General features: G+C 35.7%; 1 protein-coding gene across 2 annotated transcripts in view; it reads right to left on the bottom strand.

Annotated features, from left to right (window-relative positions):
* Positions 1 to 2,764: 2,764 nt before the first annotated feature.
* YLPM1 (YLP motif containing 1) overlaps positions 2,765 to 26,708 on the bottom strand; it is a 61,560-nt gene continuing 37,616 nt past the window's right edge. The window contains exons 7-21 of one of the 2 annotated variants that reach the window (XM_001491003.7): positions 25,650 to 26,070; positions 25,444 to 25,536; positions 25,022 to 25,217; positions 24,417 to 24,535; positions 23,369 to 23,523; positions 20,841 to 20,903; positions 20,430 to 20,549; positions 20,008 to 20,184; positions 19,837 to 19,920; positions 19,471 to 19,554; positions 16,895 to 16,975; positions 13,687 to 13,738; positions 8,475 to 8,605; positions 3,508 to 3,690; positions 2,765 to 3,176 (exon numbers count right to left, since the gene is read on the bottom strand). In XM_001491003.7, the coding sequence (XP_001491053.1) occupies positions 3,544 to 3,690; positions 8,475 to 8,605; positions 13,687 to 13,738; positions 16,895 to 16,975; positions 19,471 to 19,554; positions 19,837 to 19,920; positions 20,008 to 20,184; positions 20,430 to 20,549; positions 20,841 to 20,903; positions 23,369 to 23,523; positions 24,417 to 24,535; positions 25,022 to 25,217; positions 25,444 to 25,536; positions 25,650 to 26,070 (1,923 nt within the window). In that variant the 3' untranslated portion in view covers positions 2,765 to 3,176; positions 3,508 to 3,543. The remainder of the gene's footprint in view (positions 3,177 to 3,507; positions 3,691 to 8,474; positions 8,606 to 13,686; positions 13,739 to 16,894; positions 16,976 to 19,470; positions 19,555 to 19,836; positions 19,921 to 20,007; positions 20,185 to 20,429; positions 20,550 to 20,840; positions 20,904 to 23,368; positions 23,524 to 24,416; positions 24,536 to 25,021; positions 25,218 to 25,443; positions 25,537 to 25,649; positions 26,071 to 26,708) is intronic. The other variant, XR_011432231.1, reaches the window with a different exon arrangement.

Genomic DNA, 26,708 nt, shown 5'->3' with positions numbered 1-26,708 from the left:
TTCTTCTATGGCTTAGTAAAATTGATCTCAGTTTTGGTAGCTCTAAACTCTAAAATCTACCTGAAACAGCTGTATGGTCTCTTTGTAGTTGACAACTTGTTGCTTTTATACTCTTAGCAGTAAGCCAGGCTCCAGACACTTATTATTACCAAAATACCTGCAACTTGCATAGTTAGCAGGATGAAATACTTAACAAAAAAGCTGAGGCGCCTCCAAAGGAAGAAAACTTAGGTTGAAATTTTTAGTCAATGCAATTCAGAATTTAAAACTTGATCTCTAGATGAGAAGGCACTTACTTTGGTTTGCCCAATCAACAATCAGAATTCTTTCACTAGGGAAATAAATCCAACCAGAAAATTTAAGACTTTATCTTTGCTAATAAACTTCTGAATTAATCACTGATATCTGAATCAAATTCGAACTTTCAGAAAATTATGTGAATCAAATAAGTGTTAACAAACAGACTACTTAGTGTATTATCGACAGCTTTTGATCTCTGTAATCAGTTACAACGAATTTTGAATATGCCAACTGAACTCTAAAAAAGTGATTCCCAAATAGAAAAATTTCTGCATCTCATCTACCAAATTACTTGCACAGGGAGTTTACAAGTAGAGTTGAATCACCGAAGGGAGAAGTTTTACATTTAGTTTAAAAGATCTGAAATGTTAAAGATCTCAGGAACTTTCCCCAACATCAGACTATTTTGTATTAAGACATAAGACACTACAAAAGATTTTAAATAAACTTAAGACGATTAAATAAAAATTTTAAAACACACACTAAGCTGCTTTCTGAGATGATAAGGAAAACAATAAAATAACAGTAAAATGCTAGCAAATAAATGGAACCCAAGTTTGGTCCTCTGTACTCCAAGGACATCTCTTATCAACTTCAAACATTTGTGTTATCAAGGCATTTTCTACCCACACCAAATTTCTCCAAGATATTCTTGGACTTTCTATTCTATTCTGCTTCTAGCGATGATGCAAATTCAAGAATTTCTTAGCCCCATATCGGACTAGCAAAGTCAAATATCAACTGATAGGCTCTATTACTTTCTTTTTGGTGCCTAATCTTTTTTTCATTTACCTCCTTTCATTGAGGTTATTTGTTATACCAACTGCCTACAGTAGGAAACATTCTATGTTCATCCCCTAAGTCACGATAATCTTTATCTTCTAAAAATCGGTAGAGGCCATTTCCAACTCTGTTCACTCTCCCCCATCCCCTCTTGGCATAAGATCGCAGACACAAAGCCATGACTGCAAAGCAAAAACATGATGGATTTAAAATGATTCATGGGTAATGACCACTTCTTATTTCATTGGCATTCTGAATACTGTCAGCCAGAACATAAAAACGTTCTAAGAAAACGGAAGTAAAACATCCTCTATAAGAACACACATGCCTCCATTTTCTTCTGAACTAGAGAACATATTCTAGAAATAGTATTTTTGATGAGAACAGACATTCGGCAGATTCAGTATCTAGTAAGTGGGTCTTTGAACAAGCAATAATTCTATTGGCTATCTTGCAATGTACCTTCACTCAACATAATAAAGGCGGCTGAGAAAGATCAGGACATAAAAATGTATTGTTGGCCAATAAGCAATCAAAGTAGCTTGTTAAATACTACAAACAGTGGAAGTTATTCAATGTAGCAAATTATACATTCAATATTGACTTGTTAATGAACTTCAAGCCCTTATGTGTAAACATTCAGAATTTCAGAGAAGATAAAAGTACAGAAAGTTGTCAGGATTTCCCATTAAATTAGTCTTCAGTACTATAATTTCAAGTTCTTGAACCCAAAGTGATACTATTTGAATGCAAAAAAATATTATCTCTATTCACACAGTATTTAATGCAGGTCATAAAACTAAAAGGTTTTTGTCTGTAGCCCAAAAGTGAACATTTCAAAATATTTAAGCCTTTTGTGAGCAAAGTTACAAGATGCTGAGTTGGATTACAAAATGGAAATGGTGTCTGAAGAAGAAGGCTCTTATCTGTCTTCTCTCGTGGTAGAAAATGACTTTTTTTCTTTGCAGAATGAAAAAGGGGAAAGAGCTCCTTTTCTGTTTTTAAATAGGAATCATATTTCGGTTTTAGCTCTGTATGTTTCTAGGTTCCACCTGGTACCATCCACTAGAGAGGAAATTCTGTGCAGAAGGCCATGCTTTCCAATAATGAGCAATCTGGCAAGAACCTGAAAATGGGACAGGCTAAAGGCTGCCTGCCAGAGGGCTCTGCATCTCCACGCTCCTTCCCTGCAATCCTGATTAAAAAATCAACAATTCAAGTTCAGCAGAAAGGCAACAAGCTCCTGAGTTCCATGGAGTACACCAGTTCTATCCACCAGGAGTCAAAGCCAGATTAGTGAAAAATCAAAACATATAGCATGAAGGGAGAAACTGAAAAGAGGAAGGAAAGAAGAGAGGGAGGAACAGAGAGAGGATCAAAAAAATAAACGATAAAACACTATGTTACAGAACAGATGTGCTCCAGGGAACTGATAAATATTTGAAATTGTTTCTAGTAGTCTTCAAGATGCAAAGATAGAGAAAAAATTCAGCTGCAAAACAAAGATGGTTGTGTTGAACATCACTGAGCCTTATGTTTACAACACGCGCTATGGAATCATTAAGCTACATAATATTCCATGGGAAAGAAGTTTTGAGATGTTCAGCTAGCATGTAATCAGAACACACCATATTAAAAAAGCAATAAAAATAAAAATAAGAAAACAAGAGAAAAGGGCCCATGCTGTATAGCCCATGAATCTCATCGGCTTTATCGTGAAAGTTTATTGTTTTTAAATCCTAGTACAATCAGCTACCAGTTACATACAGTAAAAAACAAAAACAGCCACAAAGCGATGATGATAGAGATAGTCTGTGACATTGTACAGTGGAAGAAATATTTTCTGTTGGAATCCTCCAGCAGACCCCGACCTGGCTTCAGCAGTTAAGCTATCCCTCCCTCCCCAAAATAGTTAAAAAGAAAAATTAATGTCTTGCTTGGGTACAGCAAGATTCTAATACCTCTTGGGGACACTGGAGAACTTTAAAAAACTAAAGCAGTAGAAACAAAACAAAAACTGAAACGTGGAAGCAAGGTGACACATAACGAAGCTCCATGAGGCCTTGGCTTCAGATCACCTCAAAGCGAACCACCTGGAAAGAAAAGAAAAGGCTGTCATGCCAGGAAAGAACAAGCAGAAAGTTCAGTAGGCCTTAGTATCTCAACACTCCACTCCTTCCCAAATCTACAAAATCCAAGCGTTTCTCAAGTCTCATATTTTTATAAGTGAGCCAGGATGCAGAAAATTGCTTCCTTTTCCAATACTCTGTACTAAAATGTTGGCAACTCACACATACTTACTCTTTTAGAACCAGAAAACAATACAAGAAGAGAAGCATTTATAGCAAAGCATGCTGTCTTCTTTATTTCAAACCCTTCAAAACAACCACACAGTAGGCTATTTATATGACTGTGTACCCTTACCTTAGAGGAACAATGACTCCGTTCAAAAACTAAGTCTCATATATATTTGGTTCGATTGAGGGCTTTTTCAGCCAGATGACCACTTTCATCTGTGATCTTCTCCCAATCAGTCTGTCCGACCACAAAACCTATGGCCCTTTTCCTATCTGCATCCTTCTTCTCTTCCAGGTCTGCCCATCTCACCTAAAAAGAACATAGCATTAGGCTGGGCTTTAAGAAAAATAAATATGTAAAGGGCCTCTTCCCTCTCCGGATAGTCTAAAGGGTAGGATAACTAATTTGAAACCAGGAGTTTAAAAAACTAGAAATTAACTGGGGAGAACTGGTGAAAGTCATATATCTTAAGTTACAGAAAGAAAACTCTAGTCAATCACCAAGTCCTAACCATTCCTGCTCCTGAACAGGTCAGCTCTTGGCTCAGCCTGTCCCCTCCATCTCCTCTGTCCCTCCTTTTTAGTTCCCTGACCTCATTTTTTACCTGAAGTAAAGCATCACCCTCTACCTGGTCTTCCTAGCTTCATTCTCACTCCCTCCAATCCATTCTGCTAAAGTGATCTCCCTAAAATACACACAGTTGTGACTCTCATCTGCTTTAAATCCTTCGCCTACCTACAGAATAAAATCCAAGCACACAGGCCCCTCTGGATCTGGCCCTGTCTACTATTCTGCAGCATCTCTGGGCAGTGCCTGTGGCATTTTTATACAAGCAATACAAATTACTCTAGCTCTCAGAGCACACTGGGCCATTTCCCATCTCTGTAACCCTGCATATACTAGCCTCTTTCCCTGACATGTCTTTGCCCTAACCTTGTCCACCTGGCATGAGTCTAGTCATCAACCCCTGCTTTATCCCTCTCGTCCTTTGCCAATCTAATTAATCATTGCTTCCCTGGAGTTACTTCTGGATTTTGACATGTCTACTTTTGAACTTCCACACTATATTGCAATTATCCATTTATAGATCTGTCTTCCCTAACAGACTATTAACACCCTAGATCAAGGACTGAGTTTTGTTTGTCTCCACACAATAAATATTTCTTGAAATTTAATCTTAGAAAACAGGGAGCTGCTATTATTACTTTCATTCATGAGATAAAGAGACCAAGAGACTCACTCAACTGCTATCATTTATGGCAAGATTATAACTACAAATATATAGATCAGGGATATTTTCTATTGGTATTCTGACATTAAAAAATACAGATTCTTACATATATTAATAATTTAAAAATATAAGCAGATACATTATAAATTTTAATAATATACAAAATATATTTATATTAATAATTTAAAAAATATAAACAGATATATATTCTGTAAAAGGTGAAATACTTAAAGAAAGACTATGAAACTGGTTTGCAGAGCACAGTACCAATGTCTGCAGAGACTGTGTTTTAAATACGGCTTGTGATTTATTATCTGTGACAAGGAAAGGGAACCAGAGCATGCATACTCCATGCTCTTCACACTGTACCTGGAAATGCATTATTGCTCTTAGAGGTACACGGACCTTCCCTATTATTATTTACAGGACTGGTAATGAAATGATTAGCCTTCTCCAAACAGCAACCACTTGGCGAAAGAGAAGATACATAGTAATAGCAGTGGGGAAAAATTGATAATACCTGACTCTTTTTAAAGTAGATTTTTAGTGTGTAGAAAACCTATGGCTCAGTTACCGTCATGGGCCTTTAAAAAACCTGATAAGTAACAAGTATACAAAGATCTCTGGGTCTTCTGCCCATTAATACTGATGTATTTATTCTGACAGATTCATACACCCCCTGTCAGTTTAGCAAAAGATGACAATGGGTAAGAGGGATGAAGGACAGACAGATTGTGGCCACTGAACAAAGAAATGGTAACCAGTCCACAGCACATCCTTAGCACAGAGTTAAACACACTCATCAATCTCACCTTGAACAAACTAAGAGCTAATTTTTAAATTCACAGTTTAAATTCTAAGTCTTTAAAATTTAAATAAAGAATATGAGATTCAAAGAAAAAGTACGTAATTATTTTTTAAATAAGCAATATATTTTAGCACAAATGGCTTAAATTTTAAAGTTGAAATTAAAATATTTTGGAAACTACTGTATTTTGTTCACATCTCTAATATACACTGAGGCCATAGGAACATTATTTATTTACACGTTGGACTCTTCCACCAGAGGTGGAAGCGAAGCTTCATCCACAGACCTGACACAGACATTCAGCGTTGCAGAATGAATGACTGATTACCAAAACACTAAGAATATAAGGAGCAGAACAATGACTTTCAGCTAGAAATGCCTTCTTAAATGTCAGTGTCCCTCCTAATCTTCCTAGAGGTACTCTTACTGAAATTTACAATCTCAATTTTTTGCCATTTATCTTAACGGTAAAAAAAAAAAGTTTTAATACAGAAAAATCTTAACTAACACTCAAAGAGTTTGAGGTACCTATATTTCATCCCCTGTCACTAAAAATATTTCTAAAATGTATGAATTCAGCAAACAACACAGGGGAAATATTCACCTTCCACAGTCATCAAAGCAATACAAATTAAAGTCTACTTGAGCTACCATTTTACAGCCAAGGTAAGTGAGAGTTTTAAAAAATAAAGTATATTTTAAAACCTAGCCAACTTGGTAAAATTCTAATAAGATCAACTCCACAGAACTGCCTTTTTGTTATAGTGGAAATTAATCCCAGGAACCTGCCTGCAGGATCTGCTTGTGCTCTGATGTTGATTCTGATGAGTGGTTTGAGAATTAAAAACTATTTGAAATGAGGGTGTGAGGCAGGGGAGGAGAGTTACAGAAGAGCCACTTTAAAGAACTAGATGTGCACAGCTCAGTTCTCTTTGCCCACCTAGCTTACCAAGTACATTACATGGGATCACATACTCCTTACTGAAGGGAGGATAATTATCTGACTAAAAACAAACTAGAGAAAAATATTTCTCATTTGAGATTATTCACTGTCACCAACTACACCAAATTATTATTCCCAAGGAAGAGCTATTTCTACTTCTGTTGCCCCAAACTTAAAACTGGAATAAGAGATATCAATACAAGTAGTCCCTGAGTGGAGCTGGGCCCATACACTAATGGAATCTCTGTTCCCCTAGCCCCTCAAGCGATGTAGACAAGGGTGGGCCTAGTGACTAAGTATCTGAAAGAACTTTGAAACCTGGAATTCTCTGTAATGGCAGCCACTGAAATGAAGTTTTACTGGCATTTTTTTCCTCTTACAATAAACTTTTAATATTAAAGTACTGAGGAAATTCATAAAAAATAAATGATGTGTTAAAGGTAAAGAAATGATACACAACCTCATTCTTAATTAAAGAAATGCAAAATGAGACACCATTTTTTTCACCTATCAGATTGTCAAAAGTTAAAAAGTTTGATAGCACTGCTGGTGCAAGTGTGGAAAAACAGGCATTTACTTACATGCAGGTGTATAAATAGGTGTAACCTTCTTGGAAAACAATCTCACAATATCTGTCAAAATGACAAATCCTATTCTATGAACTTGCAGTTTCAGTGCTAAAAATCCAACCTAGGGATATACTTTCAAAGAGATGCCAAAGCATATGCACCATGACTTTCACATAGTACTTCGAATAGCAATAAAATGAAAACAGCAGAAGAATCTACCAATAAGAGACTGGATAAATAACTGAATGTACAACCAAATAACGGCACACTAGGCAGACATTTAAAAAGCACAGCAGGTCTGTGTATACTTATACAGAAAGATAAAGACAGATTAGCTGGAAAATTAGACATGCCAAGCATATATAATATGATCTCTCTTGCTTTGTTATTTTGTTTTAAAGATACACACAAATATCACTTTGATTGAATTGACATCTATGTAGAAGACCTATCCAACGTCCTGGCTTCATTTCTCTGCTCCCTTTCATAACAAAACTTCTTCAGAAAGTTGTCTACATTTGCTGTGCTGTACTCCTTCATTTCCTAGTCCTTCTTCAATCTGCTCCTAACTGGCTTCTGTCCCTCAACTCTCTAAGAAAATCTGACTGATTGTTGATCAATCATCAACGATCTTCATGTTGCCAAATCCAATGGCCATTTCTCTGTTCCCAATTTACTTTGTCTTCTTTGTATCATTGAACAATTGACTATTCTTTACTTCTTGAAAGATTTACCTCGATCTCAACTTCTAAATTTTGGAGTCCTGAGTCCTATTATCATTTCTAACTTAATTGGTCCCTCACTGAACTTCTGATTTTTCATTTTCAAACCTATGACTCCCCCAGTTTTCTCTAACTCAGTAAATGGCACTCAGATAAGCACAAATATGGAGTGCAGAACCCCGAAGTGTCACCTTTGATTCCATCCACTCCTGGACCCTCTACATCTAATCCATTAAGAAGTCCCACAGAATCTCTTCAACATTCTACTCTGTTATCTGGCTCTTTTGCCCCATGACATAATGGCAGAAGTGGCCACTCCAGACTCCTTTAAGGTCGACAACATGCTAGGCATGTGAGGTTCTGTTCCCCACTTTTTTTTTGGGGGGGGGAAGATTAGCCCTGGGCTAACATCTGCCAATCCTCCTCTTTTTTTCTGAGGAAGACTGGCCCTGAGCTAACATTCATGCCCATCTTCCTCTACTTTATATGTGGGATGCCTACCACAGCATAGCTTGCCACGTGGTGCCAGGTCTGTACCCGGGATGTGAACCAGCGAACCCTGGGATGCTGAAGCGGAACGTGCAAACTTAACCACTGTGCCACCGGGCTGGCCCCTGTTCCCCATTTTTTAAGTTACTTGTACATTCTGCTCTAATAATTTGTAAGGTTTGACGCTTTTTGGGATGTGTAACATGATACAGTATAAACTAAATTACTCTAAAAAAAGTAGCATTCATATGATTACTTTCCTATAGCTTTCTAAAACCAGATGCCTAAACGGGCCCTCCATCTGTCAGTGGTTATTGACAAAGTCTCTTACCCTCTTCTTCCCAGGCTCAGAAGCACGAGTATCATAATCATCAGGGAGCTGAAGATAATCCTCCATTCTGCTGGCAATTGCCTCCCAGTCTCGTTTCCTTTTAGCACCAGTTCTCAAGCCATCCAACTTGTCTGAGGGACAAACACAGAGCCGCAGCATTAAGGGAGAGTGTGAGTTTGCACACAACACACAAACAAGGGAAAAGAAGGCTGGAACACTGTGAGAGGGCACATCCACATTTTTGAGAGCAGCATCACTTGCAGATCCAAACTATCTTCTTGGCTGAGATAATATCAAGTTCTGTGTAATTTCGATTGTTTATCTGGTGTCCATACTGGCAGCCATTACATTATGATGTTGGTTTAAGTAAGAAATATGGGCAGAACAAGAAAAGGCACTTGTCTCCTGGAGTCCTTGTCCTCGCACCACCTCCCCTTCCCCCAATCACAACATTTCAGCTCTCATGTTCTGAAGGAAAATGCAAAGTTGAGTTTTTCTAAAAACAATTTCTTCCATTCTTTTTTTTCTTTAGCACAATATTAACACTACCCATTTGATCTACAATCATGTATGATACTGTGTCATATGAAAAGCAGGTAGTACCAAGAACTTAATGAGCCAAGCTAAAGTTTAAAAAGTTTTTAGATTAACAGTTTCTTGAGATTTTGACCACTGTGAGAGTATTTGCCATGAGTTAACGTTTACGAGTAAAGTGATTGTACAAATCACCATTTTCTTTGGTTAAACTGTGAAGTGAGGTTGACCATTCTGAAACTAAGGGCTAGTCAGCCAGAGTGACCGGAACTGAATTTCCTTTCTGAATCCTCAATCTCAGAGGGCTAGGCTTTCCAAGAGCCCCAAACTGTAATCAATTAAATGAACAGGGATTGCTGATTCAGAAATTTTGAGATATGAGTTTAGATGTCTTCAAGAAGAATATGCAATGAAAATGTGTGGTCTGTTTTTATTGGTTGTTAATACTGATTGTGAATTCTACATGTGAAATATTATGAGTTATATATATTTTTAGCTATACTGAAGCACTAAAGTTTTGAATCATCTGTAGTTATATAAACACAATGATATTAAGCAGGTCAGTAAAGGAAAACCTAAAAACTTCAGAAACACACAACAACCACACTTCATTGAACTCCATAAAGGGTGCAGAGTGTATATAATGGAAATATTTTAGGCACCAGGTTGGAGAGAACTTGATATGAGAAGAAAAGTATAATGAAAGCAGTAGCAGGAAGAAGGGTGAGTTTATGCTTCAAATGAAGAAGTTTCATACCCAACTAACGGTACCATACCATACAGGCTTCAAAAACCAGTAAGATTTTGCATACTTGGCAAAGCTTTTATTTCCTAAACCCTTTCCCCATAAGAGCAATATTAGTGAAAAATCAGCAAGGCAAACTACAACATTTTACAAAACTCAAGAAATTTTTATATCACATTGGGAAAATTTTAACATGGATGAGCTCAACAGAAATAGTCCTAATCACCTCTGTAAAGTACATGCTGTACCAAATGGCTCTATCTACATGTATATGACAGGCTATATTATACAAGCTCTTAAAGAAGTGACCCCTTGATTGCACAGGGACACAGGATATGATATTAGAAAAACAAGAAAGTCTCACAAACAATAAAACCATTCTCAGTTCAACAGTGTACAGTATTACCAGAAGAGCCAGAAGCTCCAACACACTTATTATTAAATAAACCTGAAAGGATTTCTAAACTTAATAAGATCAACTTCAATATTAACATACTTCAAAAGAAAAACTTCATATTTCAATTCCAAGAATAGAGCTTGGCCAGGCAGCAATGCAGAAGGGCAGTGTGAAAACTGCAAGAACTTTTCCTCATACACTGGTTATATGACAGGAGTTACAAAACCAGGAGTCCCATATTTGCAACACGGAAGTTCACAAGAGCATGTGTTTCTAGTCTGACCACCCTTGTTTGTAATGTTTAATCTGAAATTTTATTTTGCACAACATGTTTAAAGCTTCCTTCTTGGGGCTGAAGAAAGGTTCATACCTCTTCCACATGGCATCCTGGAAACCCAACACACAGATGTATGCATAAGGCGAGGGAAGAGGAATCTGGGGTGTTAATGACAGAAGACGACTGGTGTCCAACACACTCAATACTAATGATTTTCAGAGGTCTGAGTTTCAAAAGATGAAGTTTTAAGATGAAGATGGAAGTTTATATATTCAACCTGGCAGGTCACAGAACTTTACCACATCTTCAAAACTGTATATATTATTATAATATAGCACAACAGGAAAAATTTTAAGATACATCTATGTATTTTCTACACATAAATAGCATTTCTGAAAATTTGTTCATGGTGAACATACAAGGGTTATGTGCCTATAAAAATAATAATTGCATTCCAATTGTGAAGAGATGAAACTGCCTGACGTGTAGAAGGCCAATACACAGTAACTCATAAGCAGAGACAAATGACAGAGACGAGAAAAGCAAAAGCACTAAGTACGGAGAAACCTAAATTAGGATGATAACAGTTTCAAATATTCTTTTGGTATCTCACAGTTTGAGAAATCAAAATGTTATTGGAATTTAAGTAGCTTCAATGCTGAATCTCAGCATCTGATGCGGCATGTAACACCCACCCTTGCATCAGGGTGCCCGTGTCCCAGCTGGGAAAGAGCCAGTTAGGTGTAACTGAAGGTGGGCCACAGGCAGGCTTCAACAACTCCATGACACTCATGCCAGATGTAGCTCAGGCCACTTCTGAATTTTTCTAAAATTACACCACTTCCAATTTAACCCTCCCACATAGGTTGAACTGTATACTATACTTAATGAACATAGATCAAGAATCTGCAATGAGATTTAACTAGCTGTTTGAAAGATTATAGGTGAGTGAGTATTTTCTCATTGGTCAACTCATTTGTGAATCAAAATTCCTCAGTTATAGATTCAGCTCTTCTGGCTCAATGTGTAACACTGCTAAATCTTAATATGTTTCCACTCATCATAGTCATGTTACCAAGATTAACGTAAGAATGTAAGTAAAGTACTCAGAAAAATAAATTGTACCTGGTAACCAAATCTACTGAATTTGTTATGATAAGGAAGGCAACATAAATGGGCTAATTCTCAGATGAAGATCCTCATATTTTAGACAAGAATCTTCTTCTCAATTGGCTCCATGGACCAATCTCAAAGAAGCAAGCAATTTCAAGAATGCTCACACTTAATTTGCCTTCCTCCACAGGTGGGTTAGCTCTTAACACAGTGGTGCAAGATGCAAGTCATTATATGAAACATCACCATCACTCTTATTAAAAACAAACAAAAACCCAACTGCAAACATGATAGAATTTATTTTCTAGATTCATTACTAGATCTTCAGTGCCTTTAACTGAAATGGTTTATTTAACAAATCAATTTCTGGAATTCACTATCTAACATTGTCTTTGAAATGGACTGAATTTGGATAAAACGTATTTTCTGAGAAGCAAATGGTAGATAGGCAAGAATTTTTCCCAGAATCAGTACCAAAATTAATATCATGTTTTCTTGAATAATCATCATAACTGAATTCCATTTTCCTTGCTCTTTAGAAATTAGAAAGGAAAATAGAAAATGGACTAGTTCAAGTTTAAAAAAGTATTATCCTAGATGACATATTACACATAAGGCCTCTGAAGATTATATGTTTAGCTAAAATGTTTATTTTATAATCCTTTTGTCTCTATTTATAATCTCTTGTTACCCCAAAAGATAATCACTATTTAGAGAACTGGAGAAGACGAAAACGATCTTACAGTCTTACAAGTTATTCTAAAAGTACCAAACTTCAGATAGACTTAATCTAATGTCAAAATAAGCAGATCTAAAGCATTATTATTAAAAAAGTAATGTGTGATTATTTTCCTACATATTTAATTACGCTTAAACACTTAAAGGTTTAGGGAAGGAGATAGTTGGTTTTTATTAGGATTTCCCACAGAGGGGAAGACTAGTGGAAGAATATATGTCAGTAACCACATATAATTTCACATAACATAGGCTAGAAGAAAATTCTAGGCTTTACAACAAAGCACCTATCCCAATAATATATTAATACTACAGTTTATGGAACTACCTTTTAACATAGGACCTTTTAAAATAGGTCAACATCAATTGCTAACATGAAGAGTTACGTAAAATGAAAGGCAGAGCCTATGCAACTGTGTGTAAAATACACCCCTCTGATGTCAGAAACACAGACAATGTGTCCCAAATAGTGAAGCAACTAAATGACTCAAATTTGTTCTACAAATTTAAGTTATTTAGATCATTACTTCAGTTTTGCATGATACCAGGAAGAGAAACGCAGAAACTGACAGTCATACTTCCTACATTAGTAAAGTCAATCTTTCAAAAAGTCCTTATCACATTTTCTTAGATGATTTATTAATATATCTTAATCAACATATTAAATGGCTCTCTTAAGGTCAAAAAAAGAACCAAACTGAAAACATTCTGCAGTATTACCATGAAATATTGGAGGAAAATCCATTGGATATGTATGATTTTCTGCTTGACAGATAACCTCACATTAAGCAACTCCAATTTTTGCTTTAGACAATCATTTTAACCAGTTTACCATGTAATCTGGCACTAAAGTTGAAGAAAAATTTTAATGAAATCTAATAGAGAGGGCTCCTCAAAAACCTGAATTAGATCCCTACCTCCCTCCATCCAGAAACTCTAATTATACAAGGAAAATAACTGCCTTTTAATTAATTTTTAAACTTCAGTATTTATTATTACTACTATTCTTGCCCAAAGTATTCACAATCAGGTTCAACTTTGGATTGCAGTTAAATGTTCTCTTACAAAAGCAGAAATCTCAGTACCAACATTTCTCATTAATATAAAAGAATGGATTTTAATATAATAGATTTTAGAAGTATTTTATTACTAAATTTATCACATATTTCTGTTTACTCTAAAAACCTCAAATGGAACTGAAGGTTGATCTTTTAAAATACTCTTCTTTCACTCTGTCACAAGATATAACTAGTTAAAGCGAAAGCTAGCAAAATAGACTGAGGATGTAAAGTAGGACAGAAATCTTGGTTTAAGCAGAGATTTGGGGAAATTTGTTCTTGTTACAGCAGAAAGATCTATGACCATTACCATGAGGTATCACATATAAAAACAGGAAAAAGGAAATACCCACCTAGCTTTGCCTCAGATGTGTCCATCTCCCATTTGCTTTTCGGAATGTAACCCTAAATCGTACACAGAGAGAAGCTCGAAGGGTTAGAAAGAGACACATACATGCATATCACTTTTGAATTGGAAAAGCATTAAAACTGGGAATGGATTCAGTTTCCACTCACTAGTTACAAATATATTCCTAGAGAAAACACAGTCTCATTATCTTTGAAGAAACTGAATTACCAAATTCACCAAACTTCACTGCCCAGATTTCAGAGGAGTCACTCCAGAATAGTGTAATGAAGGCGCTTTGAGGCAGCTACAGTTCAGGACACACAATCGTAGTCTGAACAACAGCTGTATAGCAAATATGGCAAGAATGTACGGTCGTTACTGTGCTAATATTAATATCATTCAGGATAGCAGAAGACTTATAATACTAGATAGGTTATTTTCTAAATACAACTGCTATTCTCAAGTGATAGTAGCCATGAGGTCCAAAGAGTGTTCTTCAAGACTGTTACTTTATATTCCAGTATAATTTTAAATACTCAAAAGGAAGGAGAAAACTTGGTATCACTGAACACAATATGAAGTTCAACTTCATTTTAAAATGACTCAATCCATTTACCAGTTAGATCTTACACAGGCTAATTTTACTGAATCAATCTCAGAGCATTTTTTTTTCATCAGTCGGAAACTAGATGATTATTTCTGATGTCTTTTAAAATTACATTTTCCTATTATATGAAAAACCAGAAATTTCCACAGGCAATTTACATCTTATTGAATAAAATAACTGGGTGGTTTATTTCAAATAAAGTCCCATAAGATTTTCAAATTTCCCAACGTACCTATTTAACTATGTAGTAATCCTTTCAGTTTATTCACCTAGCAAGTGTGTGGTTTTCCCACATAATTTAGTATGATTCCCCTTTTTCATTATTTGGACTCTGTTCTCTATTAGATTCTAACATACAGAACTTTAGCATTAGGACTTATTTTATAGGACAGATTCATCAAAGGTGTCAGCATCTTCTTTTAAGAATCAATGTATCTCTCTACTATTGGGAATGTTCAAGTTCACAGAACAGTCTGACACGCAGGTAAGTTGGAAAGTATGTTGAACATATCATGACAATAGCTTCTGTGTAAGAGTTTACTAGAGCATCATCATTCTTCCAGGAAACCTGTAGGTTTTATACATTTCTAGTCTTTAAGCCAGACTAATAATTCAATTTTAACTTATTATAGTATTTCAGTTTATAAATTATATCTTTTCCAGATACATTTTTAGAACAAACCAAGACAAAGCTATCTGAAGTGATGTGCTAAAAGTACTGATGAAATGTGTACAAGTTATATCTCAAAAATCATCTGAAAACCTTAAGCATCACTAGAATAATATATTCATAAATTCTGAGCCATATCTACTAGGTTCACTGAAGCACTAAAGAAGGCAAAATATCATACCAGTGGTCCCCAAAAAGGATTCTCTTAACCAAGTAAAGTTTGGATTTCATCCGGCTGGCTGTAGTAATCAGTACAGAGTAGAAAATGCAGTTTATTGAGAATTTCATTAAAATGGTCTAAATGACATGAGACTTGCTCTTAACCCTTTGGTTAAAATTTTCCAAGAATCTTTTACTCTTGGAATAGAACCCAACAGTAGAAGATCTGGATTCTGCATTTTTGAATGGGTTAAGAGAAGTTTTAATACATAAAGATAAGCAAAACGAGTATATTAATTTCCCCCTGCTGGAACCACCCTGTTCTTCCTTAAAACTATATCATCTTCTCACTGCTTGAAATGTTAGGCTACTTGGAAATAAAAGAGATAGTCCAGCAGGGTAGAGGGCTAAGGCTTCCTTGCCATTTTTCCTGATGTAAAAATACAGTATTACAGTGTGTTTCAATTTTAGAAATAAGAGTAAATTCAATTAGAAGTTCCAAGTTTTGCCCTGCACCTAAGCAAGTCAGATGTTATAAACCATATCCTGAACTGAAATCTCCACAAAAGGAAGACGGAGCTTCAGAAAGCTAACATTATAGACTTCTCACATGATCATTTTCTAGTACACACGCTGTAAGGAGCTAAAGAGGTCATTAGCCATATTCCAGAACAGCGTGGACCTTTATGTGAATTTCCTGCCTACATTTTAGATCATATATGTCAAAATACAACCTAATTAAGAAAAATACTTCATTTAAAGAAAAAAAACATACTGAGACTCAAATGTCATTAACTTTAAAGCTTATTTTTTAATCCACATATGAAATCTAAGAATGTAGAGGTTGACACCATCTCTATATGAACACACAGTTTCTATCCAGAGTCCTCTATATCACACACGGGTTTGATGAGACCACTCCTTAGAGAGCCTGTATTCTCTAGGGGGTAAGAATCAGAGTTCTCGCTTTGTACATTTTCAGAAGAATATGAGAAGCAGCTTTAGCAAGGGCTAAAATATTAAATAAACCAAATAATATTTTGAATTAAAAAAGCAACACTATTATTCCAAGGCATTGCTATTTTCTGTACCTCATTAGCAAACACTGAAAAGTAACATAACTCTATAGGTCACATATTCTTGAATGACAGGGTAAGACAAACATCTCTACAGAGGTGTGATCAAAAGCATTTACAGTAGGTACACGGGAACTTTGAACTCATACTACATAAGCCTCTAATCAGCCTAAGCAAAATGCATTGCCTACACAGTCAAATCATTTTCCCCATCACTTAATAGGATAAAATGCAGAAGAACAAATCCAGCAGTCAGTGGAAACTCTCTGCAAAACATTCAATAAGTTCCTTTCCTTCAGTTGACAGAAACTCAATTTTGAGATCTTGTAGCAAAGAAGAGACAATTATGCATATGTTGGGTAGGCTGTACCACATTATCTGCTGGAATGTAAGAAGGCCCTTTCATATCTAATTGATTTTCTTAAAAAGTATACTCTCCTAATGCTACCCACAAATAGATAAGTGAATACAAGTGTACGTTTCTTAGCATTCTTAAAATTTTCTTGTAATAACACAGTAGAAGGTTCTTTTGGTTAGGGGAAAAATAAAAAGTATCCAAAGTCTCCTTGAAGATGATCATGGAAACTTTTACCATTAAGGTGCATATCAACAGTAGTAATCTGACCACAGATCTGAATTTAAACCCTTAAGAATTTTAATAAAGAGACACTTTGTTCAAAGCGGTTGGTCTGTCTCCTACCAGTTCGCTTTCCTCTTCCTCTGCATCTTTCTTTTCTTCCTTCTGTTCTTCGATATTTGCATCAAAATCTTCCATCTCTACCTACACCACCCCAATAATCATCAAAAAAAAAGAGAAAAAAAAGATTGAGCTAACATTTAGGAAAATGTTGAGTCCCTCACTGAAATTTGAAATGAGTATAGTTGCCCAGAACAAGTTATCACAGATTCACTGTTACATACAAAGTAATTTTTAACACCCTAAACTTTGAAATAGAACTGATAAAAGACAGAATGCCTTTCCTTTTCCTGGGATATCCATCTTCATAATTCCATATCAAGTTGAGTATAATGATCTGTTCTAAGTTGATGGTTTTCTGTTTTGAATGCCTATGGATTACTAGGATTTCTTTTTAAAACTTTAGCAAGTATTTTTCCAACCAAATAAAACATGCACATGATTCAAATTTCAAAATGTAGGAAAGGGTATAATGAAAAGATGATAGTAGCTCGACCCAGAATGGTAGCAATGCAAACAGAGAGTAGATGGATTAGATAAGTATTTTTAAGTTAAAATTAACAAAACGTGAAGACTGACTACATAGCGGAGGGATAGGGTCGAATGTTGGTTTAATGGAGAGTAAAGAATCAAGGATAATGGAAAGTAAAAAGTTAAGGTTTCAGCAACCAAGTGACTGGTGGATCTAAGAACTAAAATAGAGAATACTAGAAGAGGAACAGGTCTGGATGAATTACATATTGGATAGGTTGAGTTTGAGGTGTACTAAGGTAAAGATGTGTTTTGGTGAAGAATTTGGAAAATAATAGTGGAATTATAAAAATCACTCATAATCCTTCCACTTACATATATTTACTGTTAAGATATTGATAAAATTCACAACAGTCTTTACAATTTAATATTAAGGGCATATAAGTGCAAATCCAAGCCACTACCAGAAAGATTAAGATTACCTATATAGAATGTGCAGAATGAAAATAGAGCCTAGGATAGATAGAGCCTTAAAGAACCCCAACATTTAAGAACTGGATAGCAAGAGAAGCCAGCAAAGGGGTCTGAAGAGCAATAGTCAGAGAGGCCTGAGGAAAACTAGGAGAAGATGAACTCACAGAAGCCAACAGAAAAATGTTTCCAAGAAGGTGGACAAGGTCAACTATGTCACATGTGGTTGCAAAATTAAGCAACAGGAGAAGAGAACTGTCCAATTCTCTTCCAAAGAGTTCATAGAAATCTTTGGTGAGAGAGTCACTGGAGAATGGTTGGGGCAGAAGCCAAGAAGGAAAGGGGAGTGGCATGGGAGGCAAAAACACATAAAAATATAATGACAACATTGAGTATAGATAACTCTCATTCATAGGAGGTCAAATGAAACAGAAGTACACAACAGATTAAAAGAGAAAAATCTCTCCTTTTCCATGATGAAGATTTACTTCCACCAAATTAATAAGTGATGTAGGGAAGAATTATCAATGAGCAAAAATTTGTTGGGAAAAGGATATTAACAGTTTCAGAGTATCTCCCTACAGATTACTTAATTACAAAGGAAAAAAGTAGAAAAATTTAATGGCTACCCCCTGAACCAAGTGATCAACATTTAAACCACCAATAATGAAATGAAATGACATGATATAGCTCCTGGGAACACATCACTTATGTAGCATTCCTGCTAATGTTTAACCTAAACCTAATCATGTGGAAACAAGTGGAAAAACTCAAATTGAGGGTCATTCTACAAAACAACTGGAGTATACTCTTCAAAAATTCTTTATCTTTCATGACAAAAACATGGCTGAGAAACTATTTTTTTATATTAAAACGATTGGATCCTGGATTTTTAAAAAAATATATACACATTTTTTTTTGGTGAGGAAGATTGGCCCTGGGCTAACGTCTGTTGCCATTCTTCGTCTTTTTTTTTAATCTCCCCAAAGACCCAGTACATAGCTGTACATCCTAGTTGCAAGTCATTCCAGTTCTTCTACGTGGGATGCTGCCAAAGCTTGACTTGGTGAGCGGTGTGTAGGTCCACGCCCAGGATCTGAACCTGCGAACCCAGGATCACCGAAGTAAAGTGTGCAAACTTAACCACTTGGCCATGGGGCTGACCCCTGGATTTTTTTTTAATTGCTATAAAGCACATTATGGGAAAAACTGGTGAAATCTGAATATGGACTATATATGAGACTAATTCAGGAAATTTATATTACTTAATACAGTATTTTATCAATATTAAATTTCCTGAACTTGATAATTGAGACTTCTGGTTTTATAAGAGAGTGCCCTTGTTCTTGGGAGATACCTACTGAAATATTTAGGGGTGAAGGGTTATGAGTTCTGCAACTAAACTCTCAAATCATTCCACAATAATATTGATAACAGTAGTAGTAATAATAATAATACGTATATACCTATATAGAGAAAAATGTAGCAAAATATTAACAATTGGAGAATCTTAGTGAAAGTTGCACAGATGTTCTTAAACTATTCATGCTACTTTTCTGTAGTTTAAAATTTTTCCAAAGTAAAAAAGGTGAAAAACAGTTCATTTCTGCACTACTTTTGAGCCAAAGGACACTCACCTCTTCAATAGCAGCATCTTGCAGCAATGAACGAATATCCAGACGCATCATATGACGAGGTGCAGTTTCCCAGTGATCGGCCATCTATTGAGAGATTCAGAAGGTCAAGCTATGCCTGTAAACTACTCAAAGAAAGGCCAAATGAGCATCTAAGACAAATTTAACTAATACTGTGTCTAGCAAGCTAGTTCTAGGAAGAGCAAGGCCAACTGTTTCACTTAGATACAAAGGATAAGAAAGATTTACTAAGGCAGGTAGAAAGGAAACTCTGAAAGTAGAGGGGATAAACAAGAACTTCAGAAAACAGTTATGATACAGACAAAATGAGGTTTAGAATACACCACCTTCTATGTTTCCAAAAATCACCTTATTTATTTCTTTAAGCTTCCTTCCATGAATATTTCTCTTGCCACAAGTCTGGTTATCTGCAGTCATTTCGGCCAAATATACCTAAGAAAGAATAAATAATGATTAGGCAAACAAACGCAGCCCTTACGTGGTAACACAAAGTACTCTAAAGTTCTTTTAAGTCTATACCTCAAATCCCTTGGTTTTTGCTGCACTCCAAAACTGGTCAAAATGTCTAACTCTGTCGTTGATGGCATCCAGGATGATGAAGGGGAAAAAGCCATCATCCAGAGTCTTTTTGAAAGTTTTGAACATGCTGGTGCGGTAAGTCTCCTCCATCTCAGCTTCATATTCATATTCCATTACCTAAGATCCCCCGAAAGAGATAGGGAGTTAGCAAAAGCAAAGAATCATCCTAAACTTCTTCCCCGACTAGTGTCTGGATAGAGAGGACTTTGTAGTCTTTCCTTCACACCTGAGTACTACAGTTTGTGTTCAAAAAAGAGGGAGGTCTTTCTTTTTCTTCAAAAAAGCCACATTTTTCTCTGAATATGTTTTCCTTTCAATACTATTAATGAATCAGGATGTACTCTGGGAGGAATATACCATACCTTCTTTTTCACTTTTTTCCCAGAATCTGGATCTTTTTCTTCTTTTTCCACTTCAGTGATGAAGTAATCATCCAGGCTTAGAACTCTGGGTGCAGGTCCTCCAAATTCTACCTCCTTATCCTAAGAATCACACAGTCAAGAAAGTTAAAGAGAATTTATGGAATAAATTAATGAATGCTCACACCAAAGTTCCTTCTCGTGACTAAATAATATGCAATCTTCTGAGGGTTTCAAGTCAAGCAGAGGCAAAAATATTTGTCTAAGCAGATCAAAATTTATACAGGACAGCATCTACCACATGGGCCAACTAGAATGGACCAAATGGGAAATATCTGTATCGATATGACACTGCTTGCTAAGAAGACAAGCGTCTAACAAAAGCAACTGATCCTTTGGCTTTCCCATACTCACTCGAATAAGTTTTGCAACATGTGTCTTTCCACTGCCAGGCAATCCTCTCATTATAACCACAATCTGAAACACAATGAAAAAAAATCACTCAGAGAGGATTTTTTCACAATGAGATCTTATAGTTAAAAATGACCTATAAATCTCCAGGACAGACCATATGATAGGCCATGAAACAAACCCTAAATATGAAAGGATAGAAATAATATAAAGTATGTCTCTGACCACAATGAATTAAAATTAGAAATTAATACTAAGAAAAATTTTGGAAACTTACAACAATGTGGAAATTAAACACCATACTTCTAAATAACCAATGGGTCAAAGAAGAAATCAAAAGAAAAATCAGAAAATACTTTGAGATAAATAAAAATAAAGGTGCAACATATCAAAACTTATGGGATGGAGATAAAGGAGTGCTTATAAGGACATTTATCAGTATAAATGCCCATATTAAGAAAGAAGGAAGATCTCAAATCAAGAACCTAACCTTTCACTTTAAGACATCGGAAAAGGAAGAAGAAACTAAACCTAAAACAAGCAGAAGGAAGGAAATAATAAATATTAGAGAAGAAGTTAATAAAATAGAGAACAGAAAAACAATAAGGAAAAATGGAACCAAAAGCTGGTCTTTGAAAAGATCAACAAAATTGACAAAATTTTGACTAGACTAAGAAAAAAAGAGAGAAGACTTAAATTACTTGAATCAGAAATGAGAGGACATGACTGCTAACTCTACAAAAATAAAAAACAGTTATAAAGGAATAGTATGAACAATTGTATACCAACAAATTAGATAACTTAGATGAAATGGACGAATCCCTAGAAGGATACAGTCTAATGAAACTAACTCCAGAAGAAACAATGGGAACACACCTATGACAAGTGAAGAGACTGAATAAATTAGTGATCAAAAAACTACCCGCAAAGAAAAGTCCAGGCCCAGAAGGCTTCATCAGTCAATTCTAACAAACATGTAAAGAAGAATTAACACCAATTCTTCACACTCTTCCAAAAAACAGAAGAGGAAGGAACAATTCCCAACTCACTGTTAGGAGGCCAGCATTTCAAATTAAGCAGACATCTTGATACCAAAACCAGAAAAAGACATCACAAGAAAACTTCAGATATCTCTTATGAATATGGATGCAAAAATCCTCAACAAAATACTAGGAAACTGAATCCGCGACATATAAAAAGAATTATTCACCATGACCAAGTGGGATTTATCCCAGGGATGCAAATTAACATCTGAAAATCAATTAATGTAATACACCATATCAACAAAATAAAGAACAAAAATCACATACAACAGAATAAAGTCACACACAATATAATAAAAAACAAAAATGTCAACTGATGCAGAAAAAGCATTCAAAAAAATCCAACATCCTTTCATGATAAAAATATTCAACAACTAGGAATGGAAGGGAACCTCCTCAACCTGATAAAGGGCATCTATTGAAAACCCACAGCTAACATCAATAGTAAAAGATTGAAAGTTTTCTCTCTATGATCAGGAATAAAACAAGAAGTCTGTTCTCACCACATCTATTCAATACTGTACTGAAGGTTCTAGCAATGGCAACTAGGCAAGAAAAAGAAATAAAAAGCAACTAGATTGGAAAGGAAGAAGTAAAACCATCTCTATCTGCAGACGACATGATCTTGTATATAGAAAGATTCCAAGGAATCCACTAAAAAATCTATTAGAACTAATAAATGAGCTCAGCAATATTGCAGGATATAAGATGAGTATGCAAAAATCAATTGTATTTCTATATAATTGACCAATCCAAATATGGAATTAAGCCAACTATATCAATAATAACATTAAACATGAATGGATTAAATAATCCAATTAAAAGGCAGAAATTGTCAGACTACATAAAAAAACATGATCCAACTATATGTTGTCTATAGGAGATATACTTTAGATTCAAAGTCAAAAATAGACTGAAAGAGAAAGGATGGAAAAAAATACATCATGCAAACAGCAACCACAGAAAAGCTGGAGTACCTGTACTTAGAACAGATGAAACTGACTTTAAAACAATGACTTATATACATATATGGAGTCAAAATATCTGATGGAAATCTCCAGTACTGGCTTATTGAAATAGAATCTAATTATTCTGCAATATAAGATAAATTTAAGAACGTATACATTTGTAGGTCACTAGGGAAATAAGCCTAAACTAATCAAATCTCCTAATTCTCCCCTTTTGTTCCACATACCATAAAACCAAATCCACTTTTCCCCTCTTCAAAATGCAATTAATTGAGCTCTTATGAATTATTTTCTCAAGTTTTCAACATCTTTTTTGTGAAGTAATTAAGCTCTAACTTCTCAGATTCTATAGGGTAGGCAGTTTATGAGATTATATGATGATTTGGAAATGGTTAAGATGCCTTGAATCTAATATTATTACTGTGTCACAGAAAAGTAGAGAAATTCTGTTCAGGATATTAAAGAGATCTCTTATTAGCTTCTGATTTGCAAGAAAACAAGTCAACTACATAGGACTCACTCTCTCAGGTCTGCTCTCTCGGCCAGGTGGTTTCAAAATATCATCCACATTCTTAGATTCGGGCTTCTTCTCAACTCGTGGAGCTGGAGGTGGCTGGTGGCTTAGAGAAGGAGCCGGGAGGGGCATTCGCTCCTCTGGGTAAGTTCTTCGTTCTCCTAGAATGCCAGCAGTTGAACAAAATGACTATTTATATAATAATTATTTTAAATTTTAACTCTGTCCACTCATCCTAAGGTAATAATATTTCATGATGATTCAGGGGCCACTTTTAACCTTAATTAGACAAAGTTTAAGGTAATGTAAATCTATCAAAATGAAGAAAATGAAAAAATATAGATATGATTTCAAGCAAATAGAATGTTCTGAAAAACAGTGAATTCATCCTTGTTTGTATTAAATTTAGGAAAAAGGTTAAGCAACAGGACATGGAAGAATATATACTTTGCTAGATAGTCCCAAGTATCATTTATAGTCCATCCAAGGCTCTGCTTTATAGTTTTAAGTACGAGAGTCACCAGCTTAGGAAAGCCTGTCCTTATAAATAGGTATGAGTTTCTGGTTTAAGTGTAATTTATAGCAGAAAAAAACTAAAAGCAACCCAAATGTCCAACAATAAGGGCCCTATATTTTATACACTCTATGGAATATCATAGAGCCATTCATAGATTTACATATAAAAAATGTATATGGTACAACATCAGTGGGAAAAAGCACGATAAAGAAAGTGTATTTATACTTAGATTACAACTTCATTAATATGTATGTGAAGAGAGAACGAGAGGAAATATACAAAATTATAATAGTTGTGGTATGGTAGATGGTGAGATTATAAGTGATTTTATTTCTGTTTTCCAAAATTTCATTAATAATATTAAAAAGCAATTTGTTTTATTTCATTAATTACACTATTTTTGATGATAATGCTGCCATCTCTGAGAAATTTGCAAGTACATTTTATTCTGAAAGTTTAAATCCACAGCTACAATGGAAAGCATCTCCCATTGTTTACATTCTCAACATTCTTATAGTTAGTAAGGCATTGCTCTACCTCCAAACATGGATGGTCCTTCGTAGGGTGGTCGGTCAGACTTCCGGTCATAGGATGGCCTATCAAATCCCCCTCTTCTGGATGAGGAATGGTCTTTTTTGTCTCGATATGACTGAGTCCTAGAAGGTGTAACAGAAAGTACTTGGGTAAATAAAAAACATTTGGAGGTCTCTGTCTCAACATGCAACACCGTTATCTGTCCAGTTTTCTCTATGGGTAGTTAACTCCACATAGTCAATATTTATATTTTTATTTTGCTTTTTCAGTTAGATCTGCCTTGCATAGACACATCTAAAGAGCTCACGAATTGGAAAAATGGTTTGCCTACAGGTTAAGTAATGCCTACACCTTTACTGACGATATTTTTTCCTTTCCTTGCTAGCTATCTCCATCTCTCATTTAATTCTCTGGAATTCAAGCTGGCAAACTTGAGCATCTAGTTTCCTGAAAAGTGGTCCAGAACTGCTCTTCCCTCTTCAAATTATACACACACATGCATGAGAAGAATACCTTATTTACTAAATTTCCTTTAGAAACCCTGACTTTTGCTGAACTTAAGTATATTGTAATTTGCACACCTGGCAAAGATATTTTTCATAGCATACCTATCATCTCGAGGTCGGCGTTCTCTGTCAAATCGATCCCGGTCATAGTCAATAACACCACGATCCCGGTCTCGGTCTCTATGTGTCTCCCGATCCCTTTTGAAATCTCGATGATCTGCCATGACATTACTTTGACGATCAAAATAAGGCTCACGGTCTCTGTCTCTATCATAACGATCACGCTGGCCTGCATGCTCTATAAAAACAATTAGTACAGGATAAGAACTACATCCCTTTTTCTGAAATAAAAGGAGAAAAGTTCAAATCTAACTTTAGAATTAGTATAAATTGTTACCCTAAATTCAACTTAACAATCTTTTAGCTATATTAAAGGGAAGCCCACACAATCTCACCAAAAGGAAAATCATGTAATAATTAGGCCCTAAAAGGTTTAAAAATACTGATCTCTCTAGGACTCCTACCTGTCTCAAAAGTTGATCTTTCAGGTGGTGGATCTGGGCGCAGAGTTATTCTTTCTCCATAGGGTATCTGTTCAACTTTATTAGTGGATAGATCTGGTAAACAAAATCAGGGATAAAAACATTGTAAGAGCGAAGCTTAAGGAAGCCAAAACTGAAGCTAACAATTCCTTTAGAATCCCCAATACAAGCTTACCACCATTACTCACCTCGGCCATGGCCATAATCAACAGTCTGCTGCACTGGTGGTGGTTTGGACATTGGTGGCATACCCATAGGCAATGGGCCAGGAGGGGGAATGGAAGGGTGAATAGGTGGAGGTGGTAACACGGGAGCAGACGGAATTGTTGCAGTTTCTGATTTAAATTCCGAATTCAGTCCTTGTTCATCATTTGTATCCCAGAGGCCATAGAAGGAATCTTCATCCCAGCGTTCCTGTTCCACAGCTGAAGTTTGTGGCTTTATCACTGGAGGAGGAGGTGGAGGTGGAGGAGGAGGGGGTGGGGGTGGCGGTATTGGGATGGGCGGCCTGGTCACAGGAACAGATGATCTTGCTGGTGGAGCAGAGGGTCTTACAATTGAACCTGGAGGTTTACCCATAGGAGGGGGTGGTCTATAGCACCCTGGAGGCTGGAGAACAGAGTAAAGGCTTAGTGGACAAGCATACGACCATGTTTTCACATATCAGTAGAAATTAAAATCTGGTTCTCAATCCATAAGAGAAAAATTTGATAAATTGGACTCACTCAAAATTCAAAACTTTTTTGTGCTTTAAAATACACCATTAGGGAGAAAATATATGCAAATCACGTATCTGATAAAGGACTTGTATTCAGAATATAAAAACTCTTGTAACTTAATAAGACAAACAATCCAAAGCAAAGTATGAGCAAAAAGTTTAAATAGATATTTCTCCAAAGAAGATATATGAATGGTCAATAGCACATGAAAAGATGCTCAACGTCATTAGCCATTACGAAAATGCAAATTAAAAAACCACAATGAGATACCATTTCATACCCAGTAGACTGGCTATAATTAACAAAACAGACAATAAGAAATGACGGCAAGAATGTAGAGAAACAAGAACCCTCTTAGATTGTTAGTGGGAATGTAAAATGGTGCAGCCACTTTGGAAAATGGTTTACCAGTTTCTCAAAAAGTTAAACATAAATTTACCATACAATTCAGCAATTCCATTCCTAGGTATCTATCCAAGAAAAACATGTCCACCCAAAGATTTGTACATAAATACTCATAGCAGCATT

The sequence above is a fragment of the Equus caballus genome, chromosome 24 (genome assembly GCF_041296265.1).
Source record: "Equus caballus isolate H_3958 breed thoroughbred chromosome 24, TB-T2T, whole genome shotgun sequence".
Lineage (NCBI taxonomy): Eukaryota > Metazoa > Chordata > Mammalia > Perissodactyla > Equidae > Equus > Equus caballus.
The sequence above is the reverse complement of the archived record's forward strand: the minus strand, read 5'-3'. Positions and strand labels throughout refer to the sequence as shown.